The sequence below is a fragment of the Monodelphis domestica genome, chromosome 5, assembly GCF_027887165.1.
Source record: "Monodelphis domestica isolate mMonDom1 chromosome 5, mMonDom1.pri, whole genome shotgun sequence".
Taxonomy (NCBI): Eukaryota; Metazoa; Chordata; class Mammalia; order Didelphimorphia; family Didelphidae; genus Monodelphis; species Monodelphis domestica.
Window position 1 is genome coordinate 326,815,608 of NC_077231.1, and position 17,725 is coordinate 326,833,332.

Genomic DNA, 17,725 nt, shown 5'->3' on the forward strand with positions numbered 1-17,725 from the left:
CGAAATTCTGAGCCCCGACTCCGAGCCCAGCTACCCCCAAGCCCCAGGTCCGCGTCCCAGCCCCTGGCCAGGACTGGCCTCCCTGGGGTGCGGGCGCGGGCAGGCGCCCCCTCGGGAGCTCCGGCGGCGGTCTCCGGGGGGCCTCCGCAGCCCGCGCACAAGCCCAGCTTCTCCCCTGCCTCCAGGTCGGAGGTGCCACGTCCCACCAGGTGAGCTTCTCCTACTTCAACGGCTTCAATTCTCTCCTCACCAACACGGAGACCATGAAAAGGATCTACCACACGCTGGCCGGGCCCGGCAAAGACGTCGAGGTCACCAAGGGTGAGCGTGCAGGAGAACTCGGGGCTCCCCTGTCAGCCCCCCTCGTCGGGGTCGACTCCGCCTTCCCGTCTGCCTGCAGTCTCCCCTCCCAGAAAGGCGTCCCTGGGGCCAGAGCGTGGTCTTGGTCTTTGGATTGCTCCCTTTATGCCGCGATCCCCAGGCGTCTCCCCCTTTTCCCCTCCTTCCTGCAGGCTCCCCCGGCCTTCCCGTGGGTGGCTCCCCTCTCCGGAGGGGCGCTCACCGGCCATTCGTCAGATGTCACGACGTTTCGCTCTTTCCAAGTTTGCGACGGTCCGTGTGCGCGGCGGCGCTCCTCGTGACACGGCAGCTGCGTGCCATGGCGTGTTCAGCCGCTCCCCGCCTGCTGAGCCCCCTTGATTTCCAGGTCTTTGTCACCACAGAGAGCTGCTGGAACGATCTGAGAGCACGGTGCTTCTCTTCTCCTTGGGAGACACAGCAGCAGGGCCACTCGCTCCGTTCGCAGCTCCACCAACAATGTATTAGTTTATCTGCCACCTGTCATTGGAGCCACTCGGACTCGAGGCGTGAGATGGGACCTCAGAACCGTTCTGGTCGGCCTTACGCCTTTGATTCCTTCATCCCCAAATTGGCTTTGTCCACGTGCCAATTAGAGGATGGCTCTTACTTGCATAAACTTAGCAGAGTTCTCTGTATACGTTAGGGAGCAAATCTTGTCCCCATTCGTTTTCTTGGCAAAAAGCTTGAGCTTGATGTATGTACCCCAGTGACTCATTTCCCATCTCGCCGTGCGATTCCTCTCCTCTTCCTACATTGGATGGCCGGCGTGGCCCCAGCTCTTCTCATTTGCTCCTTTTATGTCCACGTCACGTGTCCATTTTCATCTTGCCTCAGGGAATGGTCTCTAGGTTTTGCCCATCCTGATTCCTTCAGTTTCTTTTTCTTCTCTTATTGCTATTGTTGGCATTTTTTGAACCCTCAGAATTGGCGCTAAGTGTCTGTTCCAAGGCAATGGGGGTTAAGAGGCCTGTGAATCCATCTGGTCCCCTCGATGGGTTGCCGTATTCTGTTTCCTCCTCTCATAGTCCAGGCAGTTTATCTTTGGAGGGATTCGGTTTTACTTAGCTCGGGAGGTTTGTTGGCAGTAATTGCAGTCTCTTAATGCTTGCCTTCATTTCCTCTTCATTGACGGTCGGCTTTCATGCTCAGGATTTGGTTTTCTTCTCTTACATCATATTCGCCAGCGGGCTCTCGACTTGGTTGGGGTTTCCTCACGACCTCCAACTCCTTGTTTTATTGATTACGTCATTGCTTTTCGTACATTCCGTTTTATTGCTCTCACCTTGGATTTGGGGATTTCCAATTTGGGAATTTTTCATGCCTTCTTTTTCTTGCCAGTTCATTGACCCATCCTTTCTGTTTTATTGATATAAGCATTTAGAGAGACATTTCCCTCTGCTGCTTTTGCTGTGTCCTGTAGGTGTAGTATATTGTCTCATCATCAAATGATTCGTTGCTTCTTTGACTTTTTCTCAAGTCCTCTCATCCTTTGGGGTTAAGTTATTATTTAGTTGCCACAGTTTTCTAGTTTGTTTCCACCGTCCCTTATTGGATAAATAGTTTTTTTCCAAAATAGGTGATTTTTTATTTAAGTATTTTTCCATGCTTATATGATTCCATGTTCTTTCACTCCCCTTTTTTCCTTCCCCCCTCCCAGAGCTGACACTGGGTTATATTTGTTATCACTCAATACCTATTTCTGTATTATTCATTTTTGTAGTAATCTTTTAAAAACCAAACCCCCAAATCACATCCCCATATAATAAACAATTGAAAAATCAAATGTTTTCCTTCTGCATTTCTGCTCCCCCAGTTCTTTCTGTGGATGTGGAGGCCTTCTTTCTCCTAAGTCCTTCGGGAGTGTCCTGGGTCATTGCATTGTTACTAGTAGCAAAGTCAGTTTCATTCAATTGTGCTACAATGTATCCGTCTCTGTGTACAACTCCTGGAGATCTTTCCAGTTCACATGGAATCCCTCCAGTTCATTATTCCTTTGAGCACAATAATGTTCCATCACCAACAGATACCACAATGTGTTCAGCCATTTCTCAATCGAGGGACACCCCCTCATTTTCCAATTTTTTTGCCACCACAAAGAGCACAGCTATGAATATTTTTGTACAAACATCTTTTATCTCTTTGGGGTATAAACCCAGCTGTGCTATGGCTGGATCAAAGGGCAGACAGTCTTTTAGCACCCTTTGGGCATAGTTCCAAATTGCCCTCCAGAATGGCTGGATCAATTCACAACTCCACCAGCAGTGTTAGTGTCCCAATTTTGCCACATCCCCGCCAGCATTCATTACTTTCCTTTGCTGTCATATTGGCCAGTCGACTAAGTGTGAGGTGATACTTCAGAGTTCTTTTGATGTGCATTTCTCTAATTGGGGGATTCAGAAGACTTTCATGTGATTATTGATAGCTTTTGTTTCATCATCTGGAAACTGCCCATTCATGTCTTTTGATGAATTGTTAGTTGGGGAATGGCTTGATTTTTTGTACATTTGACTTGGGTTCCTTTTAAATTTGGGAAATTAGATCCTTGTCAGAGAATTTTGTTATACATTTTTCCCAATTTGTTGCTTCTTCCCCTCTAATTCTGGTTGCATTGGTTTTGTTTGTACACAAACTTTTTAATTTAATATAATCAGAATTATTCATTTTGCATTTTGCCATGTTCTCTTCTTATATCTTGCTTGGTCTCAAAGTCCTTCCTTTCCCACAGATCTGACAGGTACACTGTACTATTCTGTGTTCACCTAGTTTATTTATGATCTCATTCTTTATATGGAAGTCATTTCCCCATTTTGAATTTATCTTGGTATAGGGTGTGAGATGTTGATGTCAATAAATCTAATTGTTCCTGTACTGTTTTCCAATTTTCCCAGCAAAATTCTATAAAAAAGTCATTTGGTAGTTTGATAGGTCATTTGAATAAGTAAATTTGTTTAGGTAGGATTGTTATTTTTTTTTCAATTTGAACATTATTTTATTTGATCATTTCCAAACATTATTCATTTGGATACAAAGATCATTTTCTTTTCCTCCACCCCACCCCCCCACCTCTACCATAGCTGATGCGCTGGTTCCACTGGATATCACATGTGTCCTTGATTCAAACTCATTTCCATGTTGTTGGTATTTGTATTAGAGTGTTCATTTAGAGTCTCTCCTCAGTTATATACCCTCCACCCCTGTAGTCAAGCAGTTGCTTTTCATCGGTATTTTTACTCCTACAGTTTATCCTCTGCTTGTGGATAGTGTTTTTTCTCCTAGATCCCTGCAGGTTGTTCAGGGACATTGTATTACCACTAATGGAGAAGTCCATTACATTCGATTGTGCCAGTGTATCAGTCTCTGTGTACAATGTTCTCCTGGTTCTGCTCCTTTTGCTCTGCATCACTTCCTGGAGGTTGTTCCAGTTCACATGGAATCCCTCCAGTTCATTATTCCTTTGAGCACAATAGGATTCCATCACCAACAGATACCACACTTTGTTCAGCCATTCCCCAATTGATGGGCATCCCCTCATTTTCCAATTTTTTGCCACCACAAAGAGTGCAGCTATGAATATTCTTGTACAAGTCTTTTTCCTTATTATCTCTTTGAGGTACAAACCGAGCAGTGCTATGGCTGGATCAAAGGGCAGACAGTCTTTTAGCACCCTTTGGGCATAGTTCCTGATTGCCCTTCAGAATGGTTGGATCCATTCACAACTCCACCAGCAATGCATTAATGTTCGACTTTGTCACATCCCCTCCAGCATTCATTACTTTCCTTTGCTGTCATGTTAGCCAATCTGCTAGGTGTAAGGTGGTACCTCAGAGTTGTTTTGATTTTCATTTCTCTGATTATAAGAGATTTAGAGCACTTTTTATGTGCTTATTAATAGTTTTGATTTCTTTATCTAAAAATTGCCTATTCATGTCCCTTGCTCATTTATCAATTGGAGAATGACTTGATTTTTTATACAATTGATTTAGCTCTTTGTAAATTTGAGTAATTAGACCTTTGTCAGAGGTTTTTGTAATGAAGATTATTTCCCAGTTTGTTGCTTCCCTTTTAATTTTGGATGCATTCGTTTGTTTGTACAAAAACTTGTTAATTTGATGTAATCAAAATTATTGATTTTACATTTTGTGACTCTTTCTAGCTCTTGCTTGGTGTTAAAGCCTCTCCCTTCCCAAAGGTCTGACATGTATACTATTCTGTGTTCACCTAATTTGCTTATAGTTTCCTTCTTTATGTTTAAGTCATTCACCCATTCTGAGTTTATCTTGGTGTAGGGTGTGAGGTGTTGATCCAGACCTAATCTCTCCCACACTGTCTTCCAGTTTTCCCAGCAGTTTTTATCAAATAGTGGGTAGGGTTGTTATTCAATAATACTATTTAGCAAATGTTTAAAGGAGAAAAAAGGAAGTGGGGGGTGAACCAGACCAGTGCATCAGAAAGGCCTGAGGATGGCCCCCTTCTCCCCGCCCCCGCCTTGCTTTTCTTCCAGAGGAGTTTGCTTTGGCGGCGCAGAAGTTTGGGCAGGTTACGCCCATGGAGGTGAACATCCTTTTCCAGCTGGCCGACCTCCACGAGCCACGAGGGTACGCCATGATTTGGGTTCTTAAGTCTTATCAGTGGCCCTGGGTGGCGATCGGTGGTACAGAGCCTTGGCAAGGCCCTCTTTTTCTCCACAGACGCCTGACGTTGGCTGACATCGAGAGGGTCGTTCCTGTTGTCGAGGAGTCCCTGCCCTCCAGGCTGACCGAAGCCCAGAAGCAGGTGGGTGTTCTGCGGGTCCCCAGCCAGTGAGGCGGCCAGGCCCCGGGGTTCAGAGGGGACGGGGCCCTCCCTGTGGTACGAGGCACCCCCGGACTCTCCCAGCTGTTAGCTCTCAAGAGGAAAGGCTGCCCTCGACGGCTGGGGTGGCGTTGAAACGTAAGTGGCCCCCCTCCCGTCGAGCTGCAGACACCGGTGTGACCACGGTGGGCAGCCCTGAGGAAGGCTCGGCCCTCTGAGAGCCCCTGGCGAGGGGAGTGCGGAGGCCGGGGAGGGAGCCCCCCCCCCCCCCCCTGTCAGGGCACCGAGCCCCTCAGGGAGGTGGAGGGGGCTCGAGGTCGGCCCTCTGAGGCTCCCCACAGCTGCCCTTTGCCTGGCTCCAGGAAGGCTGTAGGCAGGGAGAAGCCCAGCCCTTCCCAGGTGAGACCAGGCCCCCAGTGGCCCCGTGGGCCAGGGGACAGTTTGTGGGTGCCTCCAAGGGCGCAGGGAAGGTCTGGCCGCTGATCCCCCCGGGAGGAGGGGAAAGAATGTGGATGAAGCGCCTCCCTGCCAGGAAAGGAGCTGGGAGGGCCCCAGGAGGCCCAGGAAACCGAGGCAGAGAGGCGAAGCAGCCTTCCTGGGGCCTCCGGACTCCTGGCTGTGAGGTGGCCCGAGTGGGGATCCTGGGCTCTCGCTCTCAGGCTTCTCGAGCCGGAGCCTGACCGGGGGGAGGGCAGCCGCCTCCAGGGTGAGGCCGAGGCAAGAGCCGCCTGGGGTGCACTCACTCCTCCTTTCTCTGCCCGCCCCGCGGCTCTGCGTGCATCCTCGTCCCTCCAGAGGATTCTGGGAAGATCCCATCGGCCCTTCTACCTCCAGGTAGCAGAGTCTGCTTACAGGTTTGCCCTGGGGTCCGTTGCCGGAGGTCAGTCCTGGATGAACACGCCCGCTCTCCCTCCCCCCCCTCCCCCCCCCCTCCCCTGGCGCCCTCCGCCCCTCCCCCCCGCGGCCCCTGCGCCCGCCTGGCTGCGCCCTGCCCCACGGGGTCGCGGCCGTGGCCTCTCCACCCTCCTGCCCCCCCGCCTCCCGTGACTGCTGTTGCATTGCAGCCGTGGGAGCCACCGCCGTGTACCCCATTGACCTGGTGAAGACCAGGATGCAGAACCAGCGCTCCACGGGCTCCCTGGTGGGAGAGCTGATGTACAAGAACAGCTTCGACTGTTTCCAGAAAGTGCTGCGCTACGAAGGCTTCTTTGGGCTCTACCGAGGTCAGTGGCTCCGCGGCCCCCCTCCGGGGAGTGCTTCAGCTTCCTCCTTTCCTCTCCCCTTTGGGCCCCGCCGGGCATCCGGGGAGGTCGAGGGCCCGAGGCTCCGGAGCCAGAGAGCCGGGCCCAGGCCGGCCCATCCCCGAGAAGTCCCTCAGGGAGCTTGGGCCCCACGGTAGCGCCGAAAGGTGTTTAAAGGCTCCCGATTCCAACCCTGGGAGGGGGGGAGGGTCTAAGGCTGAGGAATGGTGACGTGCCGGATCAGGCGGTCGCTCAGAGTCTGTGCTCTGGGGTCCTGGGAACGGCTCCTCCTCCAGGTGGGTCTGGGTTTGGGGCTTATGGGAAATGGGGCGGCACGGCCCGACCTGGAGCTCTGGGACCCAGGAGCTGTCTGTGGTGTCTGAGCATCCGTCTCCCCTCCCTGCCCAGCTCGGGCCTCGGGCCCCGGGTCTCGGTCTCGGCCTGGGCGGTGGGGGGCCCGGGGCTCTCCATGGGGCCAGAGCACAGGATCCCCCCTCTCTGGGCTCGGCACCGGCCGACCTGGGCAGACCCGTCCCTAGTTTCCTACCTGGGTGCCAGGCACTGGCCTAAGAGCTGCGAGTGCAAGGAAAGGCAAGATAAAGGCTGCCCTCCAGGGCCCAGCCTAACGGAGGAGGTGACAGGAGGTGACGTGCAAACAAGTGTGGGCAGTGGGGAATGGTCGCTGCAGGCTTCAGAATTCGAGGGGGAGGGGACCCTCCCTGGACCGTGTTGCAGAGCGGTCACTGCATCGAGAAGGAAGGTGTAAGAAGATGATGGAAAGATGGGGAGGGAGAGCAGATTCTGTTTGATCCTGGAAGCAATAGGCTTTGAGGAGCCACCAGAGTTTGAGGACAATCACTTGGCCGAATGGAGGCGAGACTGGAGGCACGGAGCAGATCACAGTGTGAGGAGGTCGGAGCCATATCAGAAGAGAAGAGGCGAAATTGAAGAAAGTTATCCCGAGGAAACATCCAGGAAAGGGGTCTCAGAGTGAAATCAATGAGACGTGTCTCAACGGAGAAATCCAGGATGAAGGCAAAATTCAGGGGAGAAGTGTCTCAAAGTGAAATCGACAAGAAATGTGTTGAGGGAGAAATCCACTAGAGATATCTCAAATGAGAACAGATGCCACAGAGGAAATCCACAAGACATGTCACAAAGGGGAAGTCCACGAGAGATATCATACAGAGGAAATCCACAAGCAATCTCTCAGAGGGGAAATTCACAAGCGATATTACAAAGGAGGAAACCCACGAAAGATGTCATGAAAGGAAAATTCACGTATCTCAAAGGAGAAGTCCACAACAGATGCTAGAAAGAGGAAATCCACAAGAGATGTCACAAAAATGGGGGACTTGCCAACAGCCTGGATGTGGCAGTGGGAGGGAGAGAGGAGTCCAGGATGACTGGGAAGGTAGTGTTGCCTTTGGCAGTAATCAAGAAGGTGCGAGAGGGTTTCGGGGCAAAGATAACGAGTTGGGGACGTGGCCTCTTCTGGAAACTATGGCAGACTCTTATTGCTCACCCGAGTCTGCTCCTGCACAGCAGGCCTGCGGGCTGAGCCCTTCCTCTGGCTTGGATCCACCTGCTTTGTGCCACGATGACTCTCCTTAATCCCAGCGCTGCCCACACCTCCCCGGCTTCTCTGTTTCTGAGGCTCCCTGCCCTAAGCTCTGTCTCCGATAGCCAGCCCTGACCCCCACCTTGGAGGGGCCGAGGCCACATGAGCCCGAAACGTCCTTTAGCTTTGGCTTCTGACTGGTAGTTTAAGGGGATCAGGAGACACGAGGCTTTGGTGGCGCCTCCTCCAACCCCCCTTGGGTGGGTCCCTGCTGCCCCCAGCTCTGTCTGTCTGTGGAAACAAGGCGACTGTTCATTCCCTGTCCGGCCCCTCCCCCTCTTCAAAGGCCTTTTGATCTTTGCTCCCCTTCCCCCGCCCTCGGTGGAAGGTCTCTGACCCCAGGCGACTGATGGCGTCACTGCCCCGGCGTGGCCCCCGGCGTGGCCCCCGACGAGCCGCCCGAGCAGCGCCTCGGGGTTCCCCGGCACCCATTTCTCGTCTTCTTCTAGCTTGGGGTCCGCCTCCCAGCACCCCCTCCCACCCTGCCTGCTATGAGCTGGCTGCCTCTGCCTTCACCACCTCGGCAGTCCGCCATCAGCGCCTTCAGGGCTTCAGAGCTCCTGACAGGTGCAGCAGTCCGGACTGCCTGCAGGCTGACCCACTGGGGAAGGGGAGGCCGGGCCGGGCCCCGGGGTGCCCAGCTCCCTTCTTGGAGAGTTGCCCACCTGAGGGGCCGGGCAGGGCTGGGGGAGCCAACGTCGGCCGCCTCCTCGTCGTCCTGCGTCTTCGGTGCTGCCCAGCCAGCGAGCCTTCATGAAGCCCTGCTACGTGCTAGGGGCTGTGCCAGGCTGCCCTCACAGGGATGTGGGTGCCAGTCAGTTGGGGTTCAGTCCCCTCAAGGGAGGCCCTCGAACCCAGAACACAAGGGGCTCGAATTTGCCCTGGGACCCCTCGCTGGGAGTCTTTGCTCCCCGTTCCTTTTGGCTGCACCCTCCTCACTGTGCTCTTTGGTCCTCAGGTCTGTTGCCGCAGCTGTTGGGGGTGGCCCCGGAGAAGGCCATCAAGCTCACGGTGAGTCCGCGTGGCCGGGCATGGCGTGGCACGACGGGGTGCCACGTGGCCAGGCCGCTCAGCTCGCCGCCCCCCTGTCTTTCAGGTCAACGATTTCGTCCGAGACAAGTTCCAGCACCAGGACGGCTCCATCCCGCTGGCGGCAGAGATCCTGGCCGGCGGCTGCGTAAGTCCTCGCGGGGTCCCTCCGGGGACGGACGGGGAAGCGTGCGCTGGCCGGGGCGGCCGGCCCTGTCCTCCCTTCCCCCAGGCCTCGCGCTGCCGGGCCAAGGCCTGGGACGTCCGCCCAGGATGCAGCCCCGTCGCGTCTGTCGGGGACCGAGTGCAGGCGCCGCTGCGGAAGGCCCGACGGGGCCCCCCCGTTCCTGGCTCCCTCGACTGAGGAGCGCGTCCACGGCAGGGCAGCCCCCCGCAGCCATCCCTGGCCCCCGAGCCTGTCAGAGGGGAGGCCCCGGCCGGCCCCCCGAGCCTGTCAGAGGGGAGGCCCCGGCCGGCCCGCACCGGCGGCTCACGGACAGAAGGCGAAGCAGGGCGGAGGCCCCTTTCCCGCTCGGTCTGGCCCATTCTGGAGGCAGGAGCCGCCCCGGCGCCTCTGACGGGGGCTCGTTGGGGCTCCGGTTTCAGGGGCCGAAGCCGTCCCGCTCCTTCCTCCGGCCCCGTCCAGGCTGTCCCGCGGCCCCGGGTGGGCTCCGAGCTCCCTCCTGGCCTGCCGGCTGCGGTTCTCGGCCTCCCGGGAGGCCCCTGCGAGGCCGGCCAGCCTGACCCGGGAGAGAAAAGGCTCCAGATGTGGCGCCGCGATGACGGCCGGGCGGCCCCCCCACCTCGGCAGCCTCCTTCAGGCCTCCCCAGCCCCGCGGAGGAGACCGAGCAGGGCCGCCTGCCCCGGGCCAGGCACTCGACGCGGCGCCGCCGCTCGCCCCGAATCCTGTCTGAGGCCGCCTCTCGCCTGCGCCCCTCCCTGCTGCCCCCGATCCAAGCGCTGGGGCAGCCCTCGGTTCCTGCGAGCTCCAAAGGGCGTCCGTCCCGACCCCCAGGGCCCGCGGGGTAAAGCCGGCGGCTGCTCCTCCAGCTCTCTGCTGGGCTCCTTCAGAGTTGACGGGGAGCTCACCACCTGCCGTCAGGGAGGGGGAAGGAGCTGCCCTTCTGCCCCTGAGACCCGTCGGGGTCCCTCCGCCGGCTCCCTCCGAGCCTCTCTTCCTGCTTTCCCCGCCCAGCGCCTGCCCGCCCCCGGGAGCCCGGGCCGTCCGTCTGCCTCGGCTTCTGGAAGCGGGAGCACAGGCCCGGGGGACGCGGCGGCGCCGAGGCTGGACAGGGGCTGCCCCGGCTCCTTCCCTGCGTCTCGGGAGCCGGTCCTTGTCCCCCCCCCCAAGCACGCCCCAGCCTTGACTGGCCGGCCGCCACGTCCCCGAATCCTGGCCCTGCAGGCTGCGCCTGCTTGTGCCCACTGGCACCGGGCACCCCCCCTTTGGAGCCCAGAACCCCCTTTGGGGCCTGGCACCCCCTTTGGAGCCCAGCATCCCTTCTATGGAGGCCAGCACACCCCCTTTGGGGCCCAGCACCCCCCTTTGGAGCCCGGCACCCCCTTTGGGACCTGGCACCCCCCCTTTGGAGCCCAGCACCCCCTTTGGGGCCTGGCACCCCCTTTGGAGCCCGGCACCCCCTCTGGAGCCCAGCATCCCTTCTATGGGGCCCGGCACCCCCCCTTTGGAGCCTGGCACCCCCCCTTTGGAGCCCAGCACCCCCTTTGGAGCCCAGCATCCCTTCTATGGAGCCCGGCACCCCCCTTTGGGGCCCGGCACCCTCCCTTTGGAGCCCGGCACCCCCTTTGGGGCCCGGCACCCTCCCTTTGGAGCCCGGCACCCCCTTTGGGGCCCGGCACCCCCCCTTTGGAGCCCGGCTTCCTGTCTGGCCGGGGTCCCACCATCGCCGGCCCAGCAGGCCCAGCAGGGCGCCTCGAGGAAGGAGCCTCTCGACCCCCAGCAGACTGCGGGGCCGCCGCGGGCTCTCGCTAGCAGGCGCCCCTCAGGAAAGCCCTGGAAGGCGGAGTACGTTCCACGGAGCCCGCCACGCGCCCGACTGCGAAGGGCTCCCTGCCTGCCCGCCTGTGCCTGGGGAGCGCGGGGAGACCGAGCCGTTGGGGCCTGCAGACGCTCTCGGGACGGACGCCGCCTCCGGCCTGGCCTCAGCCTCCCCTCGAACCCTGAATGGCTCCCCTGTTCGGGGGCCTCCTGGGCGCCCGCTCGAGCGCTCTGCACCTGGGCCTCCCGCCCGCCTTGTCCCTAACTGACCACAGCAAACCGGACCCAAACCACGTGAGCGCAGAGCCTTCTTCCACGCCGAGTGGTCCTGGGCCAGCGTCTCCCGCGTCTCCCGCTCGATGCTAAAGTTCTTCAGAGAGCCTGACGACTGACTGGCATCGGGGGACCTGGGTTCGAATCCTGACCTAGGCCCGGAATAGCTGGGTGACTCTGGGGGAGCCCCTCCCTCCCCCCTCCGTAAAACCAAAGGGCGTTTGGTTGGCGGGACGCGCCAGGTACCGTGCGAAGTGGTGAGACTGGCGTCAGCTGAGCCGTCCCTGCCCTCCGTGGCTGACGTTCTGCCCTCTCGGGGACGGCCTTGCTGCGCCTGCTTTGGGGGCAGCCGGTGGCGGCTCTGTTGCCCAGCATGGAGGTGCCCTGGCCCCGGAGCAGCCGCCCGTGAGGCCGCACCGTGCCACCTCTCGGGAGTCTGCTGAGGCCCAAGAACCCCGGCTGGGATGGCCGACCGCTGGGCGCTGCGCGAGGACTGTGCGCGCCGCCTCTGGGAGAGGAGGAGGAAGGGCCCTTTGGGGGCCACAGACGAGGGTGGGTGTCCCTAAAGTCTCCGGCAGGCTGCGCAGGGGGTGCGGACAGACGTCCAGCCCCCTGGATTCTCACACGGAAGAACCGACGCTAGCCGGGTGGACCCGTTCCCAAGCCTCTGCCTCATGGCAGTCAGCAGCTTCCTGGTCCAGGGCCGTAAAAGGGCACGCGCTTAGAGCGGCTCTGCTCTCCTGCCTAGGGCACAGCCTCGGTGGCGCCTCTGATGGGACAGCTACAGGACCCCTCCAGAGGCTGGGCACCTTCGCACCTCCTCCTCATCCCACCAAACTTCAGGGGCTCCAGGCCCCTCCCCTGGGCTCATCCCCTGTGCCCTGAGGCCCCTCGTGGCTCGGCTCTTAGCCTCTGCGGAGGGCCTGGAACGCTTCCGAAGTCAGAGGTTCTTAACTCAAGCAGCTTCCTAGCCTACTTCTGGCCCTCACTCAGGTGGACGTATTAAGCCTTGACAGTGTGCCTCCTGCCTACTTTGCAGCCTCACTTCTCCCGACTCCCTTAAAGCACTCGTGTTCCAGCCACAGCCCAACCTTGAAGAATCCCCAGCATTTACATGCCATGACAATATCTTGCTTTGTCCTCAACCTCCATCTTGTAGTTGAGGAAACTGAGGCAAGATGGTCCAAGTGACTCATCCAGGGTCACCTAGCTAGTCAGTGTCTGAGGACATATTCGAACCCAGGGTCTTCTGACTAAGTCCCTGCACCCCCTAGCTGGCCATTGAGTTTCACGCATACAAAATGGCATCTCTTGTCCCACTCCTGCTGCCTCATTAAGAACATCAGGACCACAAAAGATCTGGGACTTCGCCTACCAAGGCATACTAAAGAGCTGTATGATGGGTACATGATCATTAGCCACTCTTTACAGGAAATAATTGCTAAGATATTCACTGCACATGGCTAGGCTGCACCAACACAATGGAAATTTTACTGCTGCCAGATGAATGTCAATCAGCAAGCAGAAAGAGACCGCTTTTGGCAAGTTTATGGTCTGTTGGAGAGCACAGCAGGCAAAGCACTGTGTCTAGAGGAGATCTGTGGCACAGTGACCCGCAGGAGCAGGGGATCCGGCTTCTTGCAGAAAGTGGAGCTTGAGCGGAGGCTTGCCAGAAGTCCGCGGGAGAGTTGGCGGGGGCTGGAGTGCCTCGTGGGAGACCCACATGGGTGTCATGGAGGAGGATTGGGTGAGGGATGAAGGGACCAGGGCATGGAGGGTTTTCTAATTGGCCTCGGAGTCCGATCGTGCCTCACCCCCATGGCTGTCTCGGGTCGGCTTTGAGTCCCTGATGAGCGTCGGTTATGCTGTGGAGAGGGGCTCCTGGAAACTGTCAGGTTCTTGGCTGTGACGCTAGATCCTCTGCCCCTTGTTTGCCTCGCCTATTCCAGGCTCCCTGCTCCCTCGCAGTGCCAGCTGCTAAATCTTGTGTGCTCCACCCTGCAGCTCCTCCACGTTTATTCTCTCTGGCTGCTTGGAGGTCTTGGTTCTGGCTGGCTTTTGCCCAGAAAGCTCCACACTTTGGCTTGGAAATTCATGGGAACTTTCATTTGGGGGTATTTTTTATGAGGAACCTTTTGGATTCTTCCTGTTTCTCTCCGCCCTCTGGGTCAAAGATCTGGGCAATTTGTGAATGAATGAGCGGAAAAATTGTGACGTGCATAGGAAAGCGAGCCAGGCCTTGTTCTTGAGGGGATTAGATTGGGGGAGAAAACGGAGAGAAGAAAGTCCATTTCTTTTTGTATTATTATTTTAAACCCCCACTTTCCATCTTAGCATCAATCCTGGGTATTGGTTCCGAGGCTGAAGAGACGTAAGGGCTAAGCAACGGGGGCTAAGTGACTTATCCAGGGTCACACCGCTGGAACGTGTCCAAGGCCCTCTTGCCGCTGGGGCACTAGGCTGCCAAGCCCCACAAAGTCCATTTCGTGGAATGATGTGGAGGCTCAGCTGCTTTCTGACAGTCCAGGGAGGCCTGATTTCTCTCTTTGATCGGTTTTCCAGGTCGGTTGTTTTTGACAGAAAACCCTCAACCTTCCCTTCTTTCTTTCCAGGCCACTCTTCCTAGGAGGTACTTCTTGTGCCAAGTGACTCACTCTCTCTCCCTCCTTTCTCCCCTCCCCCACCTGAATGGCACAACATCTTGATCTCGCTAGGGGATATGGCGCTGGGCCTGGCGTTGGGGAGACCTGAGTTCAAGTCCTGCCTCACACACTGGCTAGCCGTTTCCTCAGCTGTAAAATGGTGCTGCCAGCAGCACTTGCCTCCCAGCGTCGTGGCAGGGCCAAATGAGACAATGCCCCGAAAGCACTCAGCGCAGTGCCTGGCACATGGCCGGGGCCGCCTCCTCCCTCAGACCTGCTCCCGGCACGAGGGCTGTGCCTGGCCGCCGGCGGCCATCTTGGATTGCAAGCGCCCAAAGGTCCGCCTTAGTGGCTGGGGCACCTTTGTTCGGCCGGTGCCGGAGAGCGTCCCCGGGGGGCCGCCCTCGCCCTTTTGCGCCTTTCGCTTTGCTGCGCCTCCGGGAAGCCCACTGGGTCCTCGTGCCGCCATCGGAGGCGGAGGCCCCCCGGCCTGCCTGGAATGGCAGAAGGCGGTCTGCAGCGCGTCTGCCGCCGTCACGCAGCTTCTCTTCCCCCCTTGACCTTCCCTGGTCATTCACTGGGTGCCGGGGCGGAGCGAGCGAGGCAGCAGCCCACGGCTCTGGTGCTCCCTGTCGGGGGGCTCGGACCCCTCCCCAGCGGAGCCGTCGTTCCTGCCATACCGCGACCGGGGCGGCTCGTCCTGTGCCCGCTGGCGTCCTCGCCCCTGCTGCGAGGAACCTCAGGACAGGGAGCCGGAGGCACGGCAGCCCCCAGCGCTTGCCAAGGCTGTGCCCCCTCCCTGGTCTGCCTTCTCTCACGTCTCCCTCTGCCTTCCAGGCTGGAGGCTCCCAGGTGATTTTCACCAACCCACTGGAGATCGTCAAGATCCGCTTACAGGTGGCTGGAGAGATCACCACCGGCCCTCGCGTCAGCGCCCTGTCCGTGCTGCGAGACCTGGGCTTCTTCGGGATCTACAAGGTACCGGGGGGGGGGGGGCTGGTTCCCGAGTTCGGATCCTGCCCCAAGCACTGACAAGCCCTTTCATCAGGCACGCCGTCCCTTCCCACCCACGGGGCGCTCGGAGATGGGGGGTCGTTGGGCCTGTTCAGAGACCCCAAGACGTCTTCACTCCCCGTAGCCAAACGAGCCCCCCGTGACCTCCCGTCTCAGTCGTCAGCTCTGCGCCGCGCAGGGTCACCCGGAGCGGCCTCGCCGTAACGCAGCGGTCCGTCCGAGGCAGGGGAGCCGTCAGGGCTAGGCAGGGGGGGATGACCCGGCGGGGAAGGCCCTGGAACCCGGGACCTCCCGGCTCTCCATCCACTGGCCCCCCGTGAGCGTAATGGCATGAGCACCGTCCCTGCGGGGTGCAGGGGCTCCTCCTGCCCTGTTGGGGCGGGGGCGGGCTCGTGGGCTCCCTCCCCCTCCTCTGGGGCCCTACGATCCGGGAGGGAAGGAAGGCCGCACGGCCCGCCTGGTCCTGGGCAGCCCGTCAGGGTCCGCGCCGCCACAGACCAGGTGGTCGTGCCAGAGGACGGAGGGCCTGCACGCAGCAGGAGAGGCGCGCTGCCGCTGCTTCTGGTCTCGCCTACCTCCCGGGCCAGGCTGCTCTTGCTCCTTTTCCACTCATTTCTTGGCCCTCCTCTCCTTGGACAAGTCTGGGGGTTCCCCTTGCTCTGTCCCTTCTAGGAACTCTCATAGCCCCTCCCCTGCCGTCTTAGGGTCAATACTGTGTGTTGGCGCCGGGGCTGGGTAATGGGGGTCAAGGGACTTGCCCAGGGTCACCTGGCCAGGAAGTGTCTGAGGCCCCATTGGAACCCAGGACCTCCGGCCTCCAGGCCTGGCTCTCCATCCACAGAGCCACCCAGCTGCCCCCCCTTCTAGGAGGTCTTGACCTAAGGGCCAAGCGGTGCCCTTTTTGGAAGCTCTGCTTTCAGGGATTCTGGGGAGTCGTGACCACTAGAACTCTGGGGGTTTGCTTTCTTTGCTCGCTTGGACTTCCAGATTCATGCTGGACTTTAGACGTCGTGTTACTGTAGCTCCGGAGGGAATGTTGGGGTTCTGCTGCCGCTTTCTCGGGGTGCTGACTGTCCTGTTCTCCTGGGCAGTTCTCAGCCAGCTGTGAGGAAGCACTGACTTGGGGCCAGGGCGAAAGGGGGTGCGGCTGAAGAAATGGATCAGAGAACAAAGGCAGTCTATACAAGATGCATGCATTGTTACATTGTTGCCCTATGAACACCTTGTGCGGGGGAGAGGAGTGTCTGTAGGGTGGCTACAGTGTAGCCGAGATGGACACAATGTATATCAAGGAGCCTCCGCAGGGATCAGTACAGCTGTGTGGCGGCTTGGGCATGAAGGCAGAAGGGATGGCTAATAAGATGGGCCAGGAGGGCGGCCTCATGGTCAGGGAACCTCCGGGTAGCTGTGGGGTGGCTTGGGCAAAGGGACCAGGCCAGGTGGGAGGCAGAGAAGGCTGATGGGAGGCCCCAGGTGTAGATTGGCTTTCCATCCCCTCTTCTTGCCTTGCCTTGCGGGCTGCGGCACCGGGATCCTTCCTCCGAGGGGGCTGGAGTTTGCCCACCCGGAGAGCTGAGCACAGCACACCCTTCCCGGCATCACAGATGCCAGCTGAGTGCCAGCCTTCCAGAGCCGAGGTTCTGCACCACCACACTTGGAGATCCTTCTGTCTGCTCTAGGGAGCACAACGTCCCTGTGCTGTCTCGCCTGGAGGGTGCTCGATGGCTTCCTCCTCCTCCTCTGGCCTCCCAGCACGCCTGGCCCCCTGCAGCCTTCCCAGCCTTCCGCTCCTTGTCCGCCTTTTCACCGGCACCTCTGGAGCTCCTCCCTGAGTGGCCCTCAGCCCTGGGTCCGTTCCAGATCGTGCCTCCCCCAAAAGGAGAGGGCAAAGCCCAGGCCAGACCTCTGGCACCACAGAGCCCGGCCTGGGGCTCGCACTCCCTTTCCTCCTGCCGCCCTGGGTTTGGCGGGCCGAGATCCCTGTTCGGGAGTGGAAGCGCCCACACGGGCTCCTCCTGGCTCGCCTCCTGCCTACGTGGCCTCAGTCGGGGGGGGGGGGTGCTAGGCCCCAGGGTCCCCTCCAGGCCAGAAGGACGTTCAGAACCCAGGCTGGGGAAGGGCCGGGAGGGAGGCTCCCGCCAGGGCGGGAGAGGAGCGTTTTCCGGAGGCACCGTTGCGTGTCCCGGGCCGGCCCAGCCCCGGAGCCCAGGGTTAATGGCTCGGAAAGAGCCCGAAGAATGCGGAGGGCCGGGCAGGGCCGCTGCCTATTGTCTGAGGCTCTGGGAGCAAACCAACAATTACGTGCGCCCAATAAATCCTGCACCTGGAGGGGGCCGGGGCGGCCGGGAAGCCCTTCAATCACCTGGGCAGACAAGGCAGGCCGCGGCCCGGCCGGCCTGGCACCGCTCCCCAGCCAGACAATGCGCATTCACCGGAGGAGGCGGCCCGGCCCGGGCTCCCAGACCGGCTGGCTCCTCGGCCCGGCCGACACAGAGGTGCCTTTGTGAGCCTAATTACCCCCTCGCTGGCCTGCCGGGAAGCCGCTACTTGTTTGTCTGCTGCAGCCGAGCGGGGTGGACGGACGGACGGACAGGGGGGCTCGGGGCCTCCTCGGGAGCCGGGCCGAGAGGTTTTCACTGCCCCCGGGGACTGGGGCACCGAGGAAAGGGGGGCCCCTCAGGAAGGCAGGGAGGATTCGAATTCGCTCCCGGGGGCTAAAGGGCGCACCCTGGAGGCCCTTCCAGGGAACCACTT

General features: G+C 59.2%; 1 protein-coding gene across 3 annotated transcripts in view; it reads left to right on the forward strand.

Moving 5' to 3' along the window:
* Positions 1-17,725, forward strand: part of SLC25A13 (solute carrier family 25 member 13) — a 47,510-nt gene that overhangs the window by 27,984 nt on the left and 1,801 nt on the right. For all 3 annotated transcript variants that reach the window (XM_056800609.1, XM_056800608.1, XM_056800610.1), the window contains 8 exons: positions 186-321; positions 4,862-4,955; positions 5,049-5,133; positions 5,947-6,031; positions 6,216-6,374; positions 8,972-9,024; positions 9,110-9,190; positions 14,795-14,935. In XM_056800609.1, coding sequence (XP_056656587.1) covers positions 186-321; positions 4,862-4,955; positions 5,049-5,133; positions 5,947-6,031; positions 6,216-6,374; positions 8,972-9,024; positions 9,110-9,190; positions 14,795-14,935 — 834 coding nt within the window. The remainder of the gene's footprint in view (positions 1-185; positions 322-4,861; positions 4,956-5,048; positions 5,134-5,946; positions 6,032-6,215; positions 6,375-8,971; positions 9,025-9,109; positions 9,191-14,794; positions 14,936-17,725) is intronic.